At 63.2% G+C, this 16,929-nt stretch overlaps 1 protein-coding gene and 2 long non-coding RNA genes across 10 annotated transcripts in view; 2 read left to right on the top strand and 1 right to left on the bottom strand.

The window, feature by feature from the left end:
- The window catches only part of LOC127037376 (breakpoint cluster region protein-like), a 45,578-nt gene extending 28,655 nt beyond the window's left edge, over positions 1–16,923 (top strand). The window contains exons 2-3 of one of the 2 annotated variants that reach the window (XM_050929009.1): positions 11,069–11,253; positions 16,664–16,923. In XM_050929009.1, coding sequence (XP_050784966.1) covers positions 11,069–11,253; positions 16,664–16,687 — 209 coding nt within the window. In that variant the 3' untranslated portion in view covers positions 16,688–16,923. Of the gene's footprint in view, positions 1–11,068; positions 11,254–13,119; positions 13,470–16,663 lie in introns of those variants that run through there. The other variant, XM_050929008.1, reaches the window with a different exon arrangement.
- LOC127037390 (uncharacterized) lies at positions 8–6,727 on the bottom strand. The gene is made up of 2 exons (XR_007770358.1): positions 4,732–6,727; positions 8–2,766 (listed from the first exon to the last, which is right to left on the bottom strand). It is a non-coding gene; the product is annotated as an uncharacterized LOC127037390 (long non-coding RNA).
- LOC127037389 (uncharacterized) lies at positions 3,657–4,650 on the top strand. Of its 7 annotated transcripts, none has more exons than XR_007770353.1 (4): positions 3,657–4,024; positions 4,090–4,217; positions 4,348–4,458; positions 4,589–4,636. It is a non-coding gene; the product is annotated as an uncharacterized LOC127037389 (long non-coding RNA). The 7 variants fall into 7 exon arrangements; XR_007770352.1 differs by having other exon boundaries at positions 4,090–4,282; XR_007770355.1 differs by having other exon boundaries at positions 4,155–4,217; positions 4,589–4,620.
- Positions 16,924–16,929: the final 6 nt, after the last annotated feature.

Raw genomic sequence — 16,929 nt, 5'->3', positions numbered from 1 at the left:
CACACAGTGGAGGTGAATGTTAATATTTTCACTCTCAATCCAGTGACCCGAATGCATTTTATAATGTAGTGTTTGTCTGGAGACTGGCCCAGAGCGGTTAAGGCCCCCAGGGTCAGAAGTGGTTCCAGACCATGTGTGCCCCCGACTGGCTGAGCACCCCCAATACCCCTGCAAGCCCAGGACCTGGTGTCTCAGGCTGGGCACTACAGTCAGAGGCTGCATTGGAAAACGTTAGTCCTGGTGCCTTGCTGAGGCCCGCAGCGAGCCCTGGCAGCCCCAACACTAGATCAGACCCAGTGTCCATGGGGGCCGCCCAACGGAAGTTGCGTCTGCAGCCCCTGGCTGGAGCCTGGCTTCGGTTCCCTGGCTCTGGATGTGGGCCCTGCTCTGAGCCCTTGGCCGCAGGTGTGCAGATGGCAGAGGTGCCTGGTTCCACGTGGAAATACTCCCTCCCACGATAAGCAGGAGGCATCCAGCGTTTGTAATGTACGTGGATGTGCCAAGTTGCTCCCAAGTGTCCAAGCCTCCGTGCAGCGATTCGAAAAGGGTTTGCCCGGATATGTGTCCTGGCATGAACTGGAGAGCAGGGCCATGCTGCCCTCTCTGGGTCTGTGTGCAGGCGGGTGGCTGCAGGGCAGTGCCCTGGGGGAGGAAGGCTGCTGCAGAGGGAGCTGGAGCACTGGCCTCTCTGCCGGCGTCACATCTAGCTTGGGGCTCAGGTGTGAGCTAAGCAGGGTGAATTAGACCCTCGGGCTGAGCTTGGCATGACTGGCGATCCTGACTGAGGGAAGGGGAAGCCAGGCCTGGTCAGGGAGGGGTGCTGTGATGGGTGCCCAGCGCCCAGCTGGCTGCTTTGCCTTGGCTAGCCCTGGGCTCAGGGGTGTGAAGATCCCTTAGCCCTGGCCAGGGTAGTGTGTGGCTTGCTGCATGTCACTGGGGATCTGCTTCACGTGTCTGTCCTGGGGGCCTCAGGAGCCAGTGCCAAGGCTGTGGTTGGTGAGGCGTGTTTCAGAGCCCGCTGGCATGGCTCTACACTCCGGCACTGTCAGAGCGGCTCAGGCCGCGTCTCTCTGTGGCTCGTGCCAGCACTGAGCGCATTCCAGCATGGCAGGAGCTGGGGCGTCCTGGCACCAGGGGGCACAGGTGGGAATGTGCCCGAGCTGGTAACTGTACAAAGGGCCCTGTGGAAGGAAGCCAGGACCTGGGACTTCTTCAGCAGCATTGTGGTGAGTTCTCTCCCTTGGGGCTCAGCTGGGTTCTGCAGCCTCCCTCGGGAACAGCAGAGCCGCGATGGCCCTGCCCAGACACGAGGTCCGGGCGACCTCGTGCCCCATTAGCAGTTAGTTTCCATCTGGGCTCAGGGCACAGAAAGCAGCAACAGGCCCCAACAGTCTTTTGTCTCTCCAGTGGGGTGAGGGGGTGAGTGTGCCGGGCCGCCTGCCTAGCCGTGCAGCTGGACACTAGTTCCTTCCTCCCAACCTGTAGGTGGTTTTGCTGGAGACTCTGATGCGGGTCTGGCCCAGGCAGTGGCAGGCGTGATGGGAACTTGCTGCTTCCTCCAGCTGAGGGGGTGGTCAGGTGATGGGATTGAAGCTCCGTCGGGAGGGCCTCTCCTTTAGGGAGGGCACCTCTGCGGGGTCACCTGGCCCAGGCCTTGGGTGATGCAGGGGAGCCAAAAAGAAGTGGTTCCCTTTAGTCAAGCACAAAAAGACTGGCCCCACCGTAGCTGAGCCCTGTGGGGCTGCCCGTGGGCCTGTAGGCTCCCAGGCAGGTTCCGAGTTCTGCTCTCCTGGACGCCCCTTCGCTTGGGAGTGGATCCTGGGCCCACCGGCCTGTCTGAGCCTGCAGAGATTCCCAGGACACAGATCCAGGAAACGGCTTCAGATCGGTGGGTCCTAGCCACAATAAAGAGCTACACGAGAGTTCTTGTGCGTCCCCATTGTCCCAAATTCCTCAGTGGGGCCTTTCTCCTTCAGGTGCTGGCCTTTGCACTAGAGAACATCACCCCCTGGCTCTCAGGGCCCATCTGCCTGACCCTCAAGCTCCCAAGCAGGAGAGACAGGGAGCGCACCTGGGAGCACCCTGGAGCGGAGAGGGAAGTTGCCAACTGGCCGCTCTGCCCAGCAAGCCTGAGCAGCAAGGACCCCTTATGTTTCAGACTGGGGACCAGGCAGGACCAGGCTGCACAGGGAGGGGCCACACCCCTGTCGGGATGCTAGACCTCGGCGATGGCTTGCCCCTCCTCAGGGCAGCCAGCTGGCAAAATCTCCCAGCACAGCCTTCTCGCTGGCACTCAGGCTGCCTTTGCTGTGCTGCCCTATCCCAGGGGCCATGCAGGGATGCAGGACCCATGTAGGACTGGTCACCTGGCCTGTCCCTGCATTCGGTGGGTGTGGGGTGGATCCAACGGGAGTGACCTTGTGCTGGTGGCACGGATGCCCCGGCTTGCTTGGCAATGGGCAAGTGTTGACCTCATGGTGCAACCAGTTGCCACTGTCGCTCTCCCTCGGTGATGTGAACCAGCCAGAAACTCCCCCCAGCACAGCACGAGGGCCAGCAAAGAGGAGCCGTTGTCAGCGCTGCTGGGGGCTCTGGAATGACCCGGGCTTTGCGGCGCTACCAGGATCTCATTTCCCCAGCCCTGTCCTCCTGCGGGATCCTTTGGCCCTGGTGTGCTGGGGAGCATTGTCCCACGCTGCCAGGCTTGCTTTGGGTGCCCTGACTGTACCGCCCATGCCAGGGCTTTGCCAGCGCCTGGCCTGGTGCCTGTGAGTGGGGAAGAGAGCTGGCGTGGGTGGAGGAAGCAGCGGTGAAGGTGGAAGGAGGGGGAAGGTTAATGAGCAGCTTCCGTCACAGGCAGGGTCAGGTTAACAGGCACCACTGGGCCCCGAGTGGCTAATCCACAGGGGGAGAGGAGGGAAGAAATATGCCTCAGTGATGTTCCTGCAGTCAGTCCCCATCCCAGACGGGTCACTTCCCACCACGAGAGAACGCAGAGGTGTCTTTACCCAAGGCCTGTCCTCTCTGAGGCTCTGCCAAGGCTGGCAAAGGGGGCTCTGCGAGAGGGCAGTCACTGTCCCCTCATCCCCAGTATGGATTTGTCCAGGGCTAGAGCAGGGCCCAGGCAGCAGAGCCTAGATCTGAAGTTCCCCTGCTGGTCCTGGGATGGAGCCGGGTCCCTGTGCCAAGGCATTTCAGGCCAGCCTCACTTCTGCCTTGTTCAGCTCCCTCCCGCCCTGGGCCACCTACGGTTGAGGCAGCAGGGCCAGTCTGCAGCACATCGGGGAGAGGGAGCAGGCTGATGATGCTGGGGACCAGGGGAGACAAGGGCGCCTCGTCCCGTCCTGTCTGTGTCTTCCCAGGGGCGGCCAACTCCCCAGCCTGACCCGCGGGGCTGGCCGGGGTCTCCCTTCGCCCTGGCCAGGCTGCAGGGATACTCTCCTCAGAGCCAGTCCCCACGCTGCACGTGGAGGGAGGGAAATGACCCCGAGGACTGTTCCTGGCCCTTGCCATGCTGACCATTAGCTGCCCATTCTCCCCAGGCTCCCCAAGGCAGGCGGACATGCGGCCACAGCCATGGAGCTGCTTAGTGAAGTGGAAGGATGGGCAGAGCGTTTGTGCAGTGGGCTCCGGGAGCTACAGCCAGGCTGTTTCTGAGGGCTTCGGGGGGCGGGCGAGGAAGAGTGTTGGGGCCCTGCATGGAGGGGTGACTGGACTGGGCTGGCCGTGAGCCAGGAGTCCCTGGACCGTGCCTAACCTGTCTCTAGTGGAGGAGGAGGAGGGGGAGGGCAGCAGTTGCAGGTGTGTGTTCCCCAGGGACTGCGTCCCCTCCCTTCGCCCAAAGGCAGGCAGCTCTGAGGAAAGGCTCAGGACACAAATAATGGGGAAGGGGGGCTGCAGTTTGGGTCTGCAGCAGAGGGGAATGGGGAGAGCCTAGGGCTGGGGTGACAAGACTGCGGGTTGGTGCTATGGGGCGATGGCAGAGCTGGGTGGGGAGTCCAGGTGGGGTGACAGGGGGCTGCAGGTCGGTGCTATGGGGCAATGGCAGAGCTGGGTGGGGAGCCCGGGTGAGGTGACAGGGGGCTGCAGGTCGGTGCTATGGGGCGATGGCAGAGCTGGGTGGGGAGCCCAGGTAAGGTGACAGGGGGCTGCAGGTCGGTGCTATGGGGCGATGGCAGAGCTGGGTGGGGAGCCCGGGTGGGGTGACGGGGCTGCAGGTCGGTGCTATGGGGCGATGGCAGAGCTGGGTGGGGAGCCCGGGTGAGGTGACAGGGGGCTGCAGGTCGGTGCTATGGGGCGATGGCAGAGCTGGGTGGGGAGCCCAGGTAAGGTGACAGGGGGCTGCAGGTCGGTGCTATGGGGCGATGGCAGAGCTGGGTGGGGAGCCCGGGTGGGGTGACGGGGCTGCAGGTCGGTGCTATGGGGCGATGGCAGAGCTGGGTGGGGAGCCTGGGTGAGGTGACAGGGAGCTGCAGGTTGGTGCTATGGGGCGATGGCAGAGCTGGGTGGGGAGCCTGGGTGAGGTGACAGGGGGCTGCAGGTCGGTGCTATGGGGTGATGGCAGAGCTGGGTGGGGAGCCCGGGTGAGGTGACAGGGGGCTGCAGGTCAGTGCTATGGGGTGATGGCAGAGCTGGGTGGGGAGTCCAGGTGCGATGACAAGGGCCTGCAGGTTGGTGCTGAGGTGCTGGCAGAGCTGAAGGGAAGTGCCAGTGAGATCGCCCAGCACCTACCTTTGCTGTTCCTGTGACTTCTCGTCCTCTGACGCATGCAGCGGAGGGGCTCCCAAGCCCTCTCGTCCCCTTCCCGTTGCTGGAGGTGGCCCGGCGCCAGGCTGTGGGGAGGGCGATGTGACCGGGATGTGGCTGGCTTTGAAGCTGCTCTCTCCATGCTACGGCAGTGCTGGACTCAGCCTGTGCTGCTGCGCAGCCCGGGGTGCCCTGGGAGCCAGCCCTCCCGACTCTCCTGCGCTCTCAGCGAGGGCCACACAAACCCAGGGCAGCCGGTCTATCTCTGGGCTGCAGGCAGGGGTGCAGGGACCGGGCACAGTAGATAAGGGCGCGGGGTAGAAAGTGTGGGCTCAGGGGTTAGAGCTGAGGATTTGCAATGTGTGTGTTTGGGGCGCTCTCAGAGATGGCACAAATTCTTCCCCCTGGGCCCTGGCTCTCCAGGGCCTCTCGCCTGGGCTGGGGATGCATGTGACTCTGCCGCCCCCTGCCCCATGCGCACCCTTCTTGGGCCCCAAGAGCCAGCCGGCTGCAAGGGTGGGCAAGGACCCCCTCGCCCCAGCCTCGAGCTGGTGCAGAACCCTAGTGTGCAGGGCACCGAACTGGGGAGAGGGGGAAGCTGGGCTGTTGCGGTTGGCCAGCCGGTGAATGCTGGGGTGCCCAGGGTTAAATCCCCAGGAGCTTGGGGCAGGGGCTCTCCAGCCTAGGTCTGGCCCCTGGGAGCTGCTCTCAGGCAGTTCTGCGTGAGGCCGATGGGTTGTGATGGGGGCCCCCCCGGGGTGAGTGCCAGCCTCTTGGAGCAGGGGCTGCTGTAGTGGGAGCTTTCTGCGCTGGGAGGGGAGGTTGGGCCTGGCCCCTCGGGGCAGCTCCCAACCCACTGGCTGGTGGAGAGGGTGGGTGGGCACTATGAGCGAGGGTGAGTCCCTGCCACCCCAGTTGGAGACATGTTCCCACCCCAGCTAGCACCGTCGCAGCAAATGCCTCCTCTGCTGGCCTTGCTCCTGTGTGTGCCCTGCACTGACCCCTGCTCCACCCCACAGCCTGGTCCCTGTGGGCACCCTTCCTGACCCCACAATGATCCCAGCGCCCTGAAGCTTGAGGCTGGGTTCCCCTCTCCTAGCCTGCTCTGATACCCTGGGCTCTGGGTATAAAGTGCCTGGCCCTCTCCTCCATCCGCGCATTGCATACACTGGCGGTGGAGCCTGAGGGGGTATGGTTCTGCCTATGGGATCCCTGCTTCCCCAACCCATCACCCCTTCTCCGAGTCCCTCCCTATAGGCCACTGTGCATCGAGCAGTGGGGTGGGGGAGAAGGGACTGGGCTGTCATGGGGGGATTGTGCTTTGCTGACAGGGTGGGGACCTCGCCCCAGCTGCCCTGCCCTGGCAGTAGCACTTGACGTGTGCCTGGCAGTGGGCGTAGTCTGAGCTATTGGGTTTAATGTGCATTCCTGGCACGGTAACGAGGCAGCTGGCGTGGCTGTATGGGAGCCAGGAACGTGGCAGACCTCACTGCATGGGGCTCATCCTCAGGGGAGTGCTCTGGGAGAGCCCAAATACTGCGCCCTAGTGCCCAGGGGCTTCTCTGCCCTGTCGTGGCTGGGGTGTGGCCGGTGCCCCAGGGGGCACAACCACGGGCAATGAGTGGCTGCTAATCCTGGGGTCGGTTTCTTTCCTGGCCAGTGGCTCCAGGGGGTTTTTAGAGGGAAGAAGCTGCTCACAGAGCCCCATGGCAGAGGGCCTGGGGCATGGGCAGGGCTGGAAGACAGGGGTGGCATTGACTCTTGCCCTGGGCTCGGGCTGCGGCCCGGTAGCCTAGGCACTGGCACTCGTGCTGGTGTTCTGTGCTGGCGGCTTGGCCCTGCAGCTCAGTGGTCCCTGCTATGGTTGTGACACTGCAGCCCCCAGGCCGGCTGGGAGGGAGCACCTCTCCTGGGGGGCGCCGAGCCCAGTCCCTGCTCCCCCTCCAGTGTCTGCGGACCAAGCAGCCCTGGGGAGCGCCTGGCCCCTCTTGTGCTGGCTGAAAGCCAGGGCCGCACTGAGCTGGGCTGTGCGGTGGAGTGATGCTGGCTCCATGCCCCCCCCTCACGTGGCCCCCGCCCTGCCAGGCCCGTGGGATGGAGCAGGGGAGAGCACGACGCCCCTTCCCCCATCCTCGCGGCCGTGGGAGGCTGAGCTCGCAGCCGGCAGGATTGTGCAGGAGCCTGTTGCCATGGAGATGGCACGGGCCTCACGCCGCGGGCAATGCAGGCGCTATGGAGCTGTGGCTGTTCTTGCCAGAGCGGAGGCGGGAGCTGGGGACATGGACGCTCTCCAGCCTGGCCCGCTTGGAGCAGGGCTGGCGCTGGGGGCTGGCACCCCCGGCTCTAGGAGAAGCTGCCAGCAGCTGCTGGTGGAGGTGTGAATGAGCAAGAGGCCGTGAGATCTGTAGGCTGATCCGTGCCCAGCTGCCCTGGGACTGGCTGGCAGAGACGGTCTTGGCCCACCTGACTCTGCCGTACTCCACATGGGCCTGAGGGGAGCAGGGGGGGAGCCAGAGAGGGGCAGGAAAGGACTCAGGGTGGAGTGGAAAAGTCCCGGGTTGAGAGGCACTGGCAGAGCTGTGTGAAGAGGGACCCCAGGGCTGGGCTAGCCGGTGGCTGTGGGTTGCAGTTGGGGGCACCGGCAGAGCTATGTGAAGGGGGAGCCCAGGGCTGGGCTAGCAGGTGGCTGCGGTTGGGTTTGGGAGGCACCGGCAGAGCTGTGGGAGGGGGGCCCAGGGTTAGAAGGGAGGAGGTAGAGCTGTGCCCCCACCCCCATGGGCTGTTGCTTTAAAATTCACCCAAACTCCTTAAACAAGGAAGCAGAAGCAGCAGAGAGTTCTGTGGTACCTTATAGACTAACAGACGTATTGGAGCATTAGCTTTTGTGGGTGAATACCCACTTCATCGGATGCACTCCAAAACCTCTGTTAGTCTATAAGGTGCCACAGGGTTCTTCGCTGCTTTTACAGATCCAGACTAACGCGGCTACCCCTCTGGAAGCAGAAGTGATTCAAACACCCCTAACGTGAGAGCAGCCCCCCACTTGCCACCACAAGTAGGGATGTGCTAATGTAATGTGCTAGAGCATTTTGTATATAACCAGCACGCCCTGCACGGTGCCAGTAGCAGGGAGGGACCCTGAATGGATTAGGACGTTTCCAGGGGCTCCGTGCTGTGCATGTGTGACCCGTGTGCATGCAGAGGTGGGGAGGGAGGTGCGCAGTGCAGCAGTACTCCTCCCTTTCCCTCCCCACGCTCTACACAGCCAGGGGGATCCTCCAGCCTCTTGCGCCGTGTCCAGCAGTCTGGGAGACAGCGCGTGCGTGGGTGCAACGGAGGGAACCCCGTGCTAATGAGGGTGACTCAGGAGCGTGTTCTTGGCTGGATGTCCTGGCTGCTCCCTTGACAGCCTGCCACGGCGCTGCCAGCAGCTGGGTCCAGCGCCTGGCCTGCTGCTCCGAGGAGATCGGAGGGCTCCCTGCTGGAGCATGCTAATGAGGTGGGAACCTGGGCTGCCATGCTGTGCCTGCATGTGCACACATGCGAGTGTGTGTATACGCATGCACGGGGACACACACCTTTCCAGGGCCACAGGAGCCAGACCTAGCAGGATGAGACCAGCAGGGACCCTTCTGTGTCTGAGCGATGTGGGCTGGGCTGCCGGGCTGTGACCACGCTGGGTCGCTTGCTGAGCTGTGATGGGGTCAGTTACGGGTTCGCTCAGGGACGTGCTCTGTGTCCCACATAGACCCATCCTGCTGGACCGCCCCCACTGCTCTGCCCAGACCTATTCTGAATGGCTCCTGCACTGGCCTCCCGTCTCTTGGCAGAGGGGACATGATTCCCCAGGCTGTCTGAGGTCCAGCAATGTTGCTTGTTCCTGGCCCTCTTCCTTCCCTGGCTCATGCTCACAGGGTCTGACTCGGGAGGGCTTTAAAATCCTCTTGGAGTTAAAGATTTATCAGCTCGAAATATTAAATTGCAATGAAATATTAACTGCAACTGAACGTGGTGCTGTGAGGCTTGAGTGAGCCAGCTTTGCATGAGGGCTCTGGGCCAGGCACACACAGTGCAGGGGGCTGTGTATGTGTTAGGGGGGCTCTCTGCCCCTGCCCGGCTTTGCACGAGGACTCTGGACGAGGCACACACAGTGCAGGGGGCTGTGTGTGTGTTGGGGGGGGCTCTCTGCCCCTGCCTGGCTTCACATGGGGGCTCTGGGCTGAGCACACGCAGTGCAGGGGGCTGTGTGTGTGTTGGGGGGGGCTCTCTGCCCCTGCCTGGCTTCACATGGGGGCTCTGGGCTGAGCACACTCAGTGCAGGGGCGTGGGGGGGGCACCCAGCCTTAAGCTTCAGGGTGCTTGTGGGGAGGGATAGTTCAGTGGTTTGAACATTGTCCTGCTAAACCCAGGGTTGCAAGTTCAGCCCTTGAGGGGGCGATTTAGGGGTCAGGAGCAAAAATCTGTCTGGGATGGTACTTGGTCCTGCTCTGAAGACAGGGGGCTGGACTCAATGACCTTTCAAGGTCCCTTCCAGCTCTATGAGATAGGTATAGCTCCATATAATTGTGGCGTCAGGAAGGGTCCCCACAGGGACCAGGACCCCACCATTTGCCTCTTCCCTCTGCTGAGGCCATTGCTATTTCCATGGTAACAGGCCAGCGCTGCCCCTCCATCTCCAGCTCTGTGGCCTGTGGAGAAAGGAGCCAAGTGCGGCTCCAACCCCTGGGCCTCCCTGCCCTCACCTGCAGCAGAGGCAGCTCATTGCTCCCAGCCTGGCCCCGTCCCTCCGGCTGTAGCCTGGCAGTGATAGAGGGAGGGGGTGCCTGGGACAGGCAGGCCCGAGGGGCCCAAGAGGCTCAGTGCTCCCTTGCTGGCTGCCTGGGAGGAAGAGCGAGGGGGGTGTGGAGAGCTGCCCTTGAGGTTCAGGGGAACAATGACCTAGAGGGGAAATTGAGGCACGGAGTGGCGGGCAGCGTAGTGACTTACACACACCACCCAGCGGGTCAGTGGCAGAGCCCAGGAATACTGGCACCCAGGCCCACCCTCATTGCTGCCAAGCATCTAACGACAGAGAGGACAGATTCGCTTGGGTGCCTCTGCTGTGGGGATGGGGCAGGCTGCAGCAGAGCCCTCCCCTCACATGGATCGCTGGCTCCCTAGCCCCCTGCCGCTGCCCCTTCCACTCCCTGCTCAGCCGTGCCCCAGCCCCTGCCGGCACAGGGAGAGGGCTGCAGCCTGCAGCAGGGTGGCTGGCGGAGCCTGGGCCCTGAACCTATAGGGCAGTGCTCAGCTGTTAATTGTGTGTTGGGGGTGCCTGTGGGCTTGGCTGGGCAGAACATGGCCAGGAGGGGATGGCAGGGGCCACCGTGGCTCGCTGTGCTGGGAAGGGGGCCTCCGCACCTCATGGGTTAAAGAGCCGGCTGGGGACTAGCGCTGGGGAGGGGGGAACGTGTGGGGAGGGGTGGTGCCAGCGTATGTGTGTACGTGACACGTGGGGTGGCTGACTCTCCAAGGTGGAGGGGGCTGGTTGGTGGTTATCAGATACAAGCAGAGGTGCCAGGGAGCTGCTGACCCTTGGGGTAGGGGTGCTGAGAGGACCCTCCAGCCCTGGCCAACCCCTTCCCCCCGAGCACAGTCCCTGCCAAGCGCCTGACCGGAGCAGCCCTAAAATCAAGCCATGCAACGCCCGGGTCCTGCTGCCCTCTGGCAGGAAAGCTGCTGCCACACTGCTTGCTGGGCTCTGCAGCCGGTGCCAATGCTGCTGGCTCCAGTGCCGTGCGGGGATTAGAGCCAGAAGCACCCCCAGGCCAAGTGCCCGTGCCCACGCCCCTGCCCTGGGACCCCACGGAGCCAGGAGAAGGCCCCTGCCCAGCTGCAGGGAGAGTGGCAGCAGGAGATGGGGGGGCTGGTGGAAAAGGGTTTTTCCTATTAAACATCAGTCTCTGTCTCAGCTCCCACCTTGTCCTGGTGCCACACACCCATTGGCTGCTGGAGTCAAAACAAGGGGGAGGAGCTAGGGAAGTGACCTCACCTACTGGGAGCCCTGCCCCCAGCCCCTATAAAAAGCAAGATGGTGCAGCAGGCAGGGTGCAGCAGGTTCTGAGCTCCCAGCTCTCCCCAGTGGGGAGGAGCATCTGGGGGCAGACACATGTCTGATGGCTTAGCCCCTGGATGTCATGCCTCTGGCCAGCCCCTTCTCCCACCTGGGGTCTCCTGCTGGGCGGTGCCATGGCGGCAAGGGGCCGGCAGCACCCGGTGCATTATGCCTCCCTGGGTGCCCTGGTGGCAGACACTCACCGGCCTCTCCTCGTCCTCCTGGCAGACTTCAACTACGGGGCAGAGGACTATGACGCCGAGGGGAATGAGGAGCCCAAGGTGCCGCCGGAGGGCTCGGAGACCATGCCGTACATCGACGAGTCACCTACCATGTCGCCGCAGCTCAGCGCCCGCAGCCAGGACAGCGGGGATGGCGTCTCACCCACACCCACCGACGGCCTGGGCACTGGGGTAGGTGGCTTTGCGATGGTGCTGCTGGAACTCCGCCCAGCACGGGCCTGTCGCTGCTTCTGTGTCCTGTGGGACCTGGTGTCACTGGAGCTGGAATGGTCCAGTTCTCTGGCTCCTCCTTCCCTCATAGTCCCCTCTTGGCCCCCCCAGCTCAGCCCACTCTCCCTGTCCTCCTCTCCTGGCTTGAGAGGAGCGGTGCTGAGCTGCCTGGCTGCTCCTTTGCTCGCCGTTCGGGGCTGAGCAGCATGGGCTGGGGCTTGGTGGCTCAGGGCAGGGTGAATATCCAGCTTCAGTTGGCTAGTGCCACTGCCCGTCTCTTCCTTGGTGCTTTGCTGTGGTGAAGAGCGAGGGCGGCTTGCCAAGAGGGCCATCCCCAGAAGGAGGAGCTGCTGCAGAGCTCCTCAGGCTGTCAACAGCCTCCCAGCCCTCCCCGTTGCTGACTGTGCAGGGCGGAGTCTGACTGGCAGAGCAGAAGAGAGATGTGCAGGAGTCTCTGGCCTTTCTGGTATAGGGCATCCAGTTTCTGCTCTCCACCCCAGAACCAGCTGCATGTCAGTGCTCTTTAGAGTCGCTCTGGGATTCTCTGTAGAGCTGTGGGACATCTCCTGGGGCCAGCAGGGGGTGAAGTGGAGTGGGAACTGCTCTCTGCCCCCCATCTTGCCTCAGTGGATAGGGACTCAGGGACAAAGCCGTTTGGGGGGGGGTAGTCATGCCTGTTGGCTGGGCATGCTGGGGGTACAGGGCAGGGGGGCAGGGTAATGGCCATGTGCCCCCCTTTTCCTGACCCCTGAAGTGTGGTGTCAGGCCTGGCATGGGAGCCAGTGGGGCAGGGGTGGGGGGCTTCTGCTGCTGTGTCTGGAGCTGCTCAGGCAGGACCCCTGTGCCTCTTCCCGGCTCTGTGCTGCAGCTCCCTGACAGGGCACATCTGTCCTCTCTCACGGGCTGCGTGCGCCATCTACTGACAGAGGGTGGGATTGGGCCAGTTGAAGGCTTCTGGTAATTTTCAAGACAGCGTTTTTTGGGAGGAAAAAAAAACCTTTTAGAGAGAGCCATGGTCGGAGTGTCTCTGTGTACGGGAAACCCCGAGAAACGGGGAGGGTTGGCTAGGGGGCCTCTTGCCATGCTCTGGGCAGTGCCAGCGTCTGGGAGGCTCAGGGGGCGTGACGTGTATCTTCCCAAACATTTCTGGGGGCTCTGATGGCTCTTGGCAAACAAGCCATGCAGCCTGATTTTCTGGCTTCCTTGGCACTGACACACACCTTCTTGGCAGCGAGTTGGAGGGCAAATGCCTGATGCTCTAGCATGATATGAAGCCCTGCCCAGTGCAGAGTGCATAGAGGGGGTGAGAGAGCCTTCCTGACCCTGCAGCAGTGGGGTCCCTTGTGTCTTGGAGCATGGGACTTGTTCCTCAGGCCGTGCTAGGCTGAGGGTATCAGTTTCTTGTGGCCGTGCCGTGAGGTGCATGTGGCAGAGAGGCCTGTGTACCAGTTCTGGGACTCCTTGTTCAGGGCAAGGCAGAGCCAGGAAAGACTGGGTTCTGTCTCATTGAAAGGGTTCAGATCTAATCCCAGAAGGAACAGGAGTGAATGTGAAAGTGTGACTGCCTCCCAGCCCCCTGCCTGGTGGGGGTGCGATGCCAGGCTGGGTGGAGGAAAGAAAGACAGGGGAGCCCCTTGGTTGGCTACACCCCCAGACCCCAAACTGCCCAGCTGCAGAAGGGAAAGGCAGATGGTGGCATGTGCCAAGGGGCATCAGGAATGAGCAGGATCGAATCCAATCCAGCCCCTGCCTGCCTGGGGTCTCGATGCCAGCCGTGGATTTCGGAGCTCCGCCAGAGTCATTTGGCTGGTGCTGTTTCCCCACCAGGTGGCATCAGCGAGCAGGGACCTGTGGCTGGGTTCAATGACGTGTCCCAAGTGTGGATGTCTCCACTTCCCCAGTGTGGGAAGAATGGTGTCGCTCCGGGCCTGGATCGTCTCTTCCTCCTTCTCTGGGGCTGCCCTCAGCAGGACCCTGGCATTGCCCTGCATTACTGTCTGTAGATGGGCATGGTGCTCTTCCTTCCCCACACGGCTCATGGACTAAAGCCAGCACTTGGCAAAGGGGCCCTGTGGGGAGGTCCTGGAGGGGACAGCCTGGGGGCTGTGGCTAGCGAGCCGGGGTGGGCAGCACTGCCACAGCCAGTGAATGCGGGAAGCAGGCAGCTGAACACACGTGGGCCGGGGCGTGGGCTTTCTCTTTGATCTGCGGGCGCTGCCCGATAACATCAGGAGCTGGCTGTTCTGGAGGGGTGGGGAGCTGCTTGTGAGCTGTGGGGCCTGGGTGTGGCTGGGTATGGGAGCTGCCTCGTGCTGTGCTGGGCCTGGCTGGGTGCAGCTGTCTAGCTGCTGAGCCTGGGTGTTTCAGGACAAAGCCTCAGGTTGTTCCCTATCCCAGGGACGCCCTGCCCCCACACTGGACAGCCTGCGCCTGGTTACACCCAAGGGAACAGTGCCCAGCAGAGCCCCTGGGCAGAGCTGCTGCCTGCCTGGCATGGCTACTGCACAAGGGACACGTGCTCCAGCCCTGATCTCATGGCTGGCACCAGGGGGCTGGAGGTAAGGGCAGGGGCAAGCTGCATGGCATATTTCCCAGCATACGGTGCCATGGGTGCCCGCAGAGCCCCAGCCTGTAGGATGCACAGGTGCTGGAGATCTGCTCCCATGGGTGCCCTGCTCTCCTGGCAGCTATGCTGCTGGCCCCTCCTACCCCGGGAGGCATCCAGCGGGGTCTGCCCCTCTCTAGCTGCTGAGTGGGAGAGCCTAGCTGGGGCTGGAGTCTCTGCTGTGTGCTCCCTTTGCAACTGTCCCGGTGCTAATGGGATTTGGACACGTTCAGGCTCCAGCACTGGCGCTGCCTTCAATCCCATTATCTGTAGTCGGGTAGTTCCAGGTTAAGCCGAGTTCCCTTTAGACGCTGTGGCTGGTGGCTTTAACCCTTCGCAGTTGCCTCCCCAGCGTCAGAATCAGGGCCTGCGTGCTGGCTGGGCCGGCCGGGATCTGCCAGTGGGAGGCAGCTGACTCGCGCTCAGCTTCTCCTCTTCCCACACGGGCTCGGCTCAGAGCGATGACAGCTGCAGAAGGGGGACCCGAGGGCCCCTCCCTGTGGGGCCAGTCAAGAGGAGCCCCAGCTGGGGGGGAGCCCCTGGGCTGGCATCACTCTGGATGCAAGGTGCAATTTGGGGTTAAAAGGGGTTTCCAGTGGGGCTGGGTGCTTTGCGGCCGGCGCTGGTAGAGGGGGCTGTGCGAGGGGCTGAGGGGAGCTGGCGTGTGTCAGTCCCCTACAGCTGGGGTGAGGGCAGACCACCCTGCACAAAAGGGGTAGCTCAGCCCTGCTGGGAAAGGAGGAGAGCCTGTTCTACTGGGCTCGAGGCGCTGTGAACGGGCCCTGAGCCCTGTCCTGAGTGCGTTGCTGTTTCCAGTGTGTGGGGCGCAGGCAGGCAATGCTGCTGGGCCGTGGCCTCTCTCCTCCTGCCCCGAATACCCAGGGGCAGCCGCCTCTCACAGGGCACATGAGGCGTGGGCTCCGTGTGCTGGGCTGCTGCGCAGGGAGAGGAGGGGGCTGTGGTTCTGGGTGAGAACTGCCCCTCCCCCACCTGACCATCTCCCACTGGCTCCCCCAACCCCTGGCCCTCTCTGAACTCTGTGCACAGGGGCCTGTCCTGGGGCACCTCCCTTCTCTAGGGGTGAAGCCCAGTCCTGGCCCTTACCTTCGCCAAGGGCACAGGCCAGGCATGGACTCTGGAAACCCCCAGTGTGTCCTGGTCAGTCCCCGCCCCCAACCCAGTACTGCTGTGGAGGAAGACAATAGGGCTGCACATGCAAAGCTTGTCAACCTTCGCTTCCCCTTTTCTTGGAGTTAGGGGGCGAGTTGAGGCGGTGAAGCTCCCTCCCCACGTCCTTAGCCCACAGCCAGCTTGCAGGGCCCTGGGAGCCTCTGGCCGCTGCCCTGCTCCCTGAAAAGCCCCACCCTGCTCCACCTAGTCTGTTCCTGGTGGCCAGCTGAGGCCCGGTGTGCTCAGTCCATGCGGGAGGCTGCTCCCTCCCCAGTCTGGTCCTGTCAATCCAGAGTGCCTGGCACTGGTGTTATGTTCACTGCCCTCTGCCTGTGTGATCCTTGTGCTGCTGGGTTCAGCCCTGAGCAGCCACTGCACCAGGGCCCTGGAGGTTTGGGGAGCTGGGCGGGGGCTGGATGGTGCTGCGGGTGCTCAGGAAGGCACGAGAGGCAGATTTGGTACCCAGGAGGCAGCTGTCTCTCCTTCCTCCTGTGGGGCAGGGTCTTCAGTGGCTGAACTCTGCACTCCCCATCCCAGGATCTGCCACAACATCCAGCAGGAGGGGGGGTCTGCCTCAGCTTGGCTGGGGACTGAGCAGTTCCACGCTGATCACATCATTAGGGTTCAGAGTCAACGCCCTGCTGGAAGGAATGGAGGGGTACCGGGGCTGGGTTTGCAAGGCTCCTTCCCTGGCTGTGAGGGCTGGCCAGGCACGTTGTGGGCCAGAACTCTCCTGTAGATTTACCTGGCTACTCAATCCTGTCCTGCCCAGTGCTCGCCTCCAGGCTGCACACGAGGCCGGAACCCCTGAAGGGGGAGGTCCAAGTGACCCTGTCTCACGCTCTCCCGTCCCCATCCCATCCTGTACCATGTCCCTCCCAAACGCCCTTGTGCCAAGGGCCAGGTTGCTCCGCCGCTGCTGTGCCCAGGAGCGGGGTGGGGTGGAGGAGAGAGCCCCCGGGCAGGGCTGGTGGGACAGTGCTGTGGACTCCGGGACGGGGTTCCTCTCCAGGCAGCGGCTGATGCTGGGGTGTGACTGTCCATCACCCCTTAGCCTGTGCTGTGTGTGGCTTGAGGCTGGGTCCTGGGGAACTGTGTGACCAGAGCTCCAGGGCTGAGCAGAGCGCGTGGAGCCTGACTTCCCCCCCCGGACGCCACTTCCCTTGTCCCTTTGTGGCTGTGGCAGCTCACAGTGGAGAAGCTGGTTCCCCAAACGCTCGCCCTGCCTTGCAGATTCCCGCTCTAGAGAGCCGCCAGCCCTGGTCCTGCGCGCGGCGCTGGCCACCCGCCAGGGAGCGGCCCCCCCTCCTGAGGCAAGACGTTCATTTCCTGTGCATTACTAGCCGAGGCAGGGCGGAGCAGCGGGGCTGGCTGGAGGAGTGCAGACGGCAGGGGCCGGGAAGGGGTTAAGCAGGTCGGAGCAGCCTGTGCTGGGCTGGCCCCTCGCCCCTGTGCTGACAGCCCTGGCGTTTCCGCAGCCTTGTGCAGGCTCAGGGCTGCCTGGACCGGGGTTTCCTCTCCTCTCCGGGAAGCCTGGGGCCAAGCTGCCCTGGCTGGCGCAGGCAGGACTCCCGTAATGGCTCCTTTCACTAGCAGGCTGCAGCCAGCTCACAGGGCTGAATCGGGCCAGGCTGGCCCGCTGGCGTAGACCCACCTGGAGCTGCGGGCCGTGCCCTCTGGCCTCCTGCTGCTCTGCGGGCCATGGAGGAGGAAGAGGAGGCCATAGGGTATCTGGACAAAATCCTGGAGGATGAAGAGGATTCGGAGCCAGGCACCCCCACCAGCCCAGGCCTGGGGTCTCCCTTTCTGGCCTCCGAGAAGGTGGGCACACATCTGCCTGGGGAGGAGGGCGGCACTCAGCT

The sequence above is a fragment of the Gopherus flavomarginatus genome, chromosome 19 (genome assembly GCF_025201925.1).
Source record: "Gopherus flavomarginatus isolate rGopFla2 chromosome 19, rGopFla2.mat.asm, whole genome shotgun sequence".
Taxonomy (NCBI): Eukaryota; Metazoa; Chordata; order Testudines; family Testudinidae; genus Gopherus; species Gopherus flavomarginatus.
This window is presented reverse-complemented; position numbering and strand designations above follow the sequence as displayed.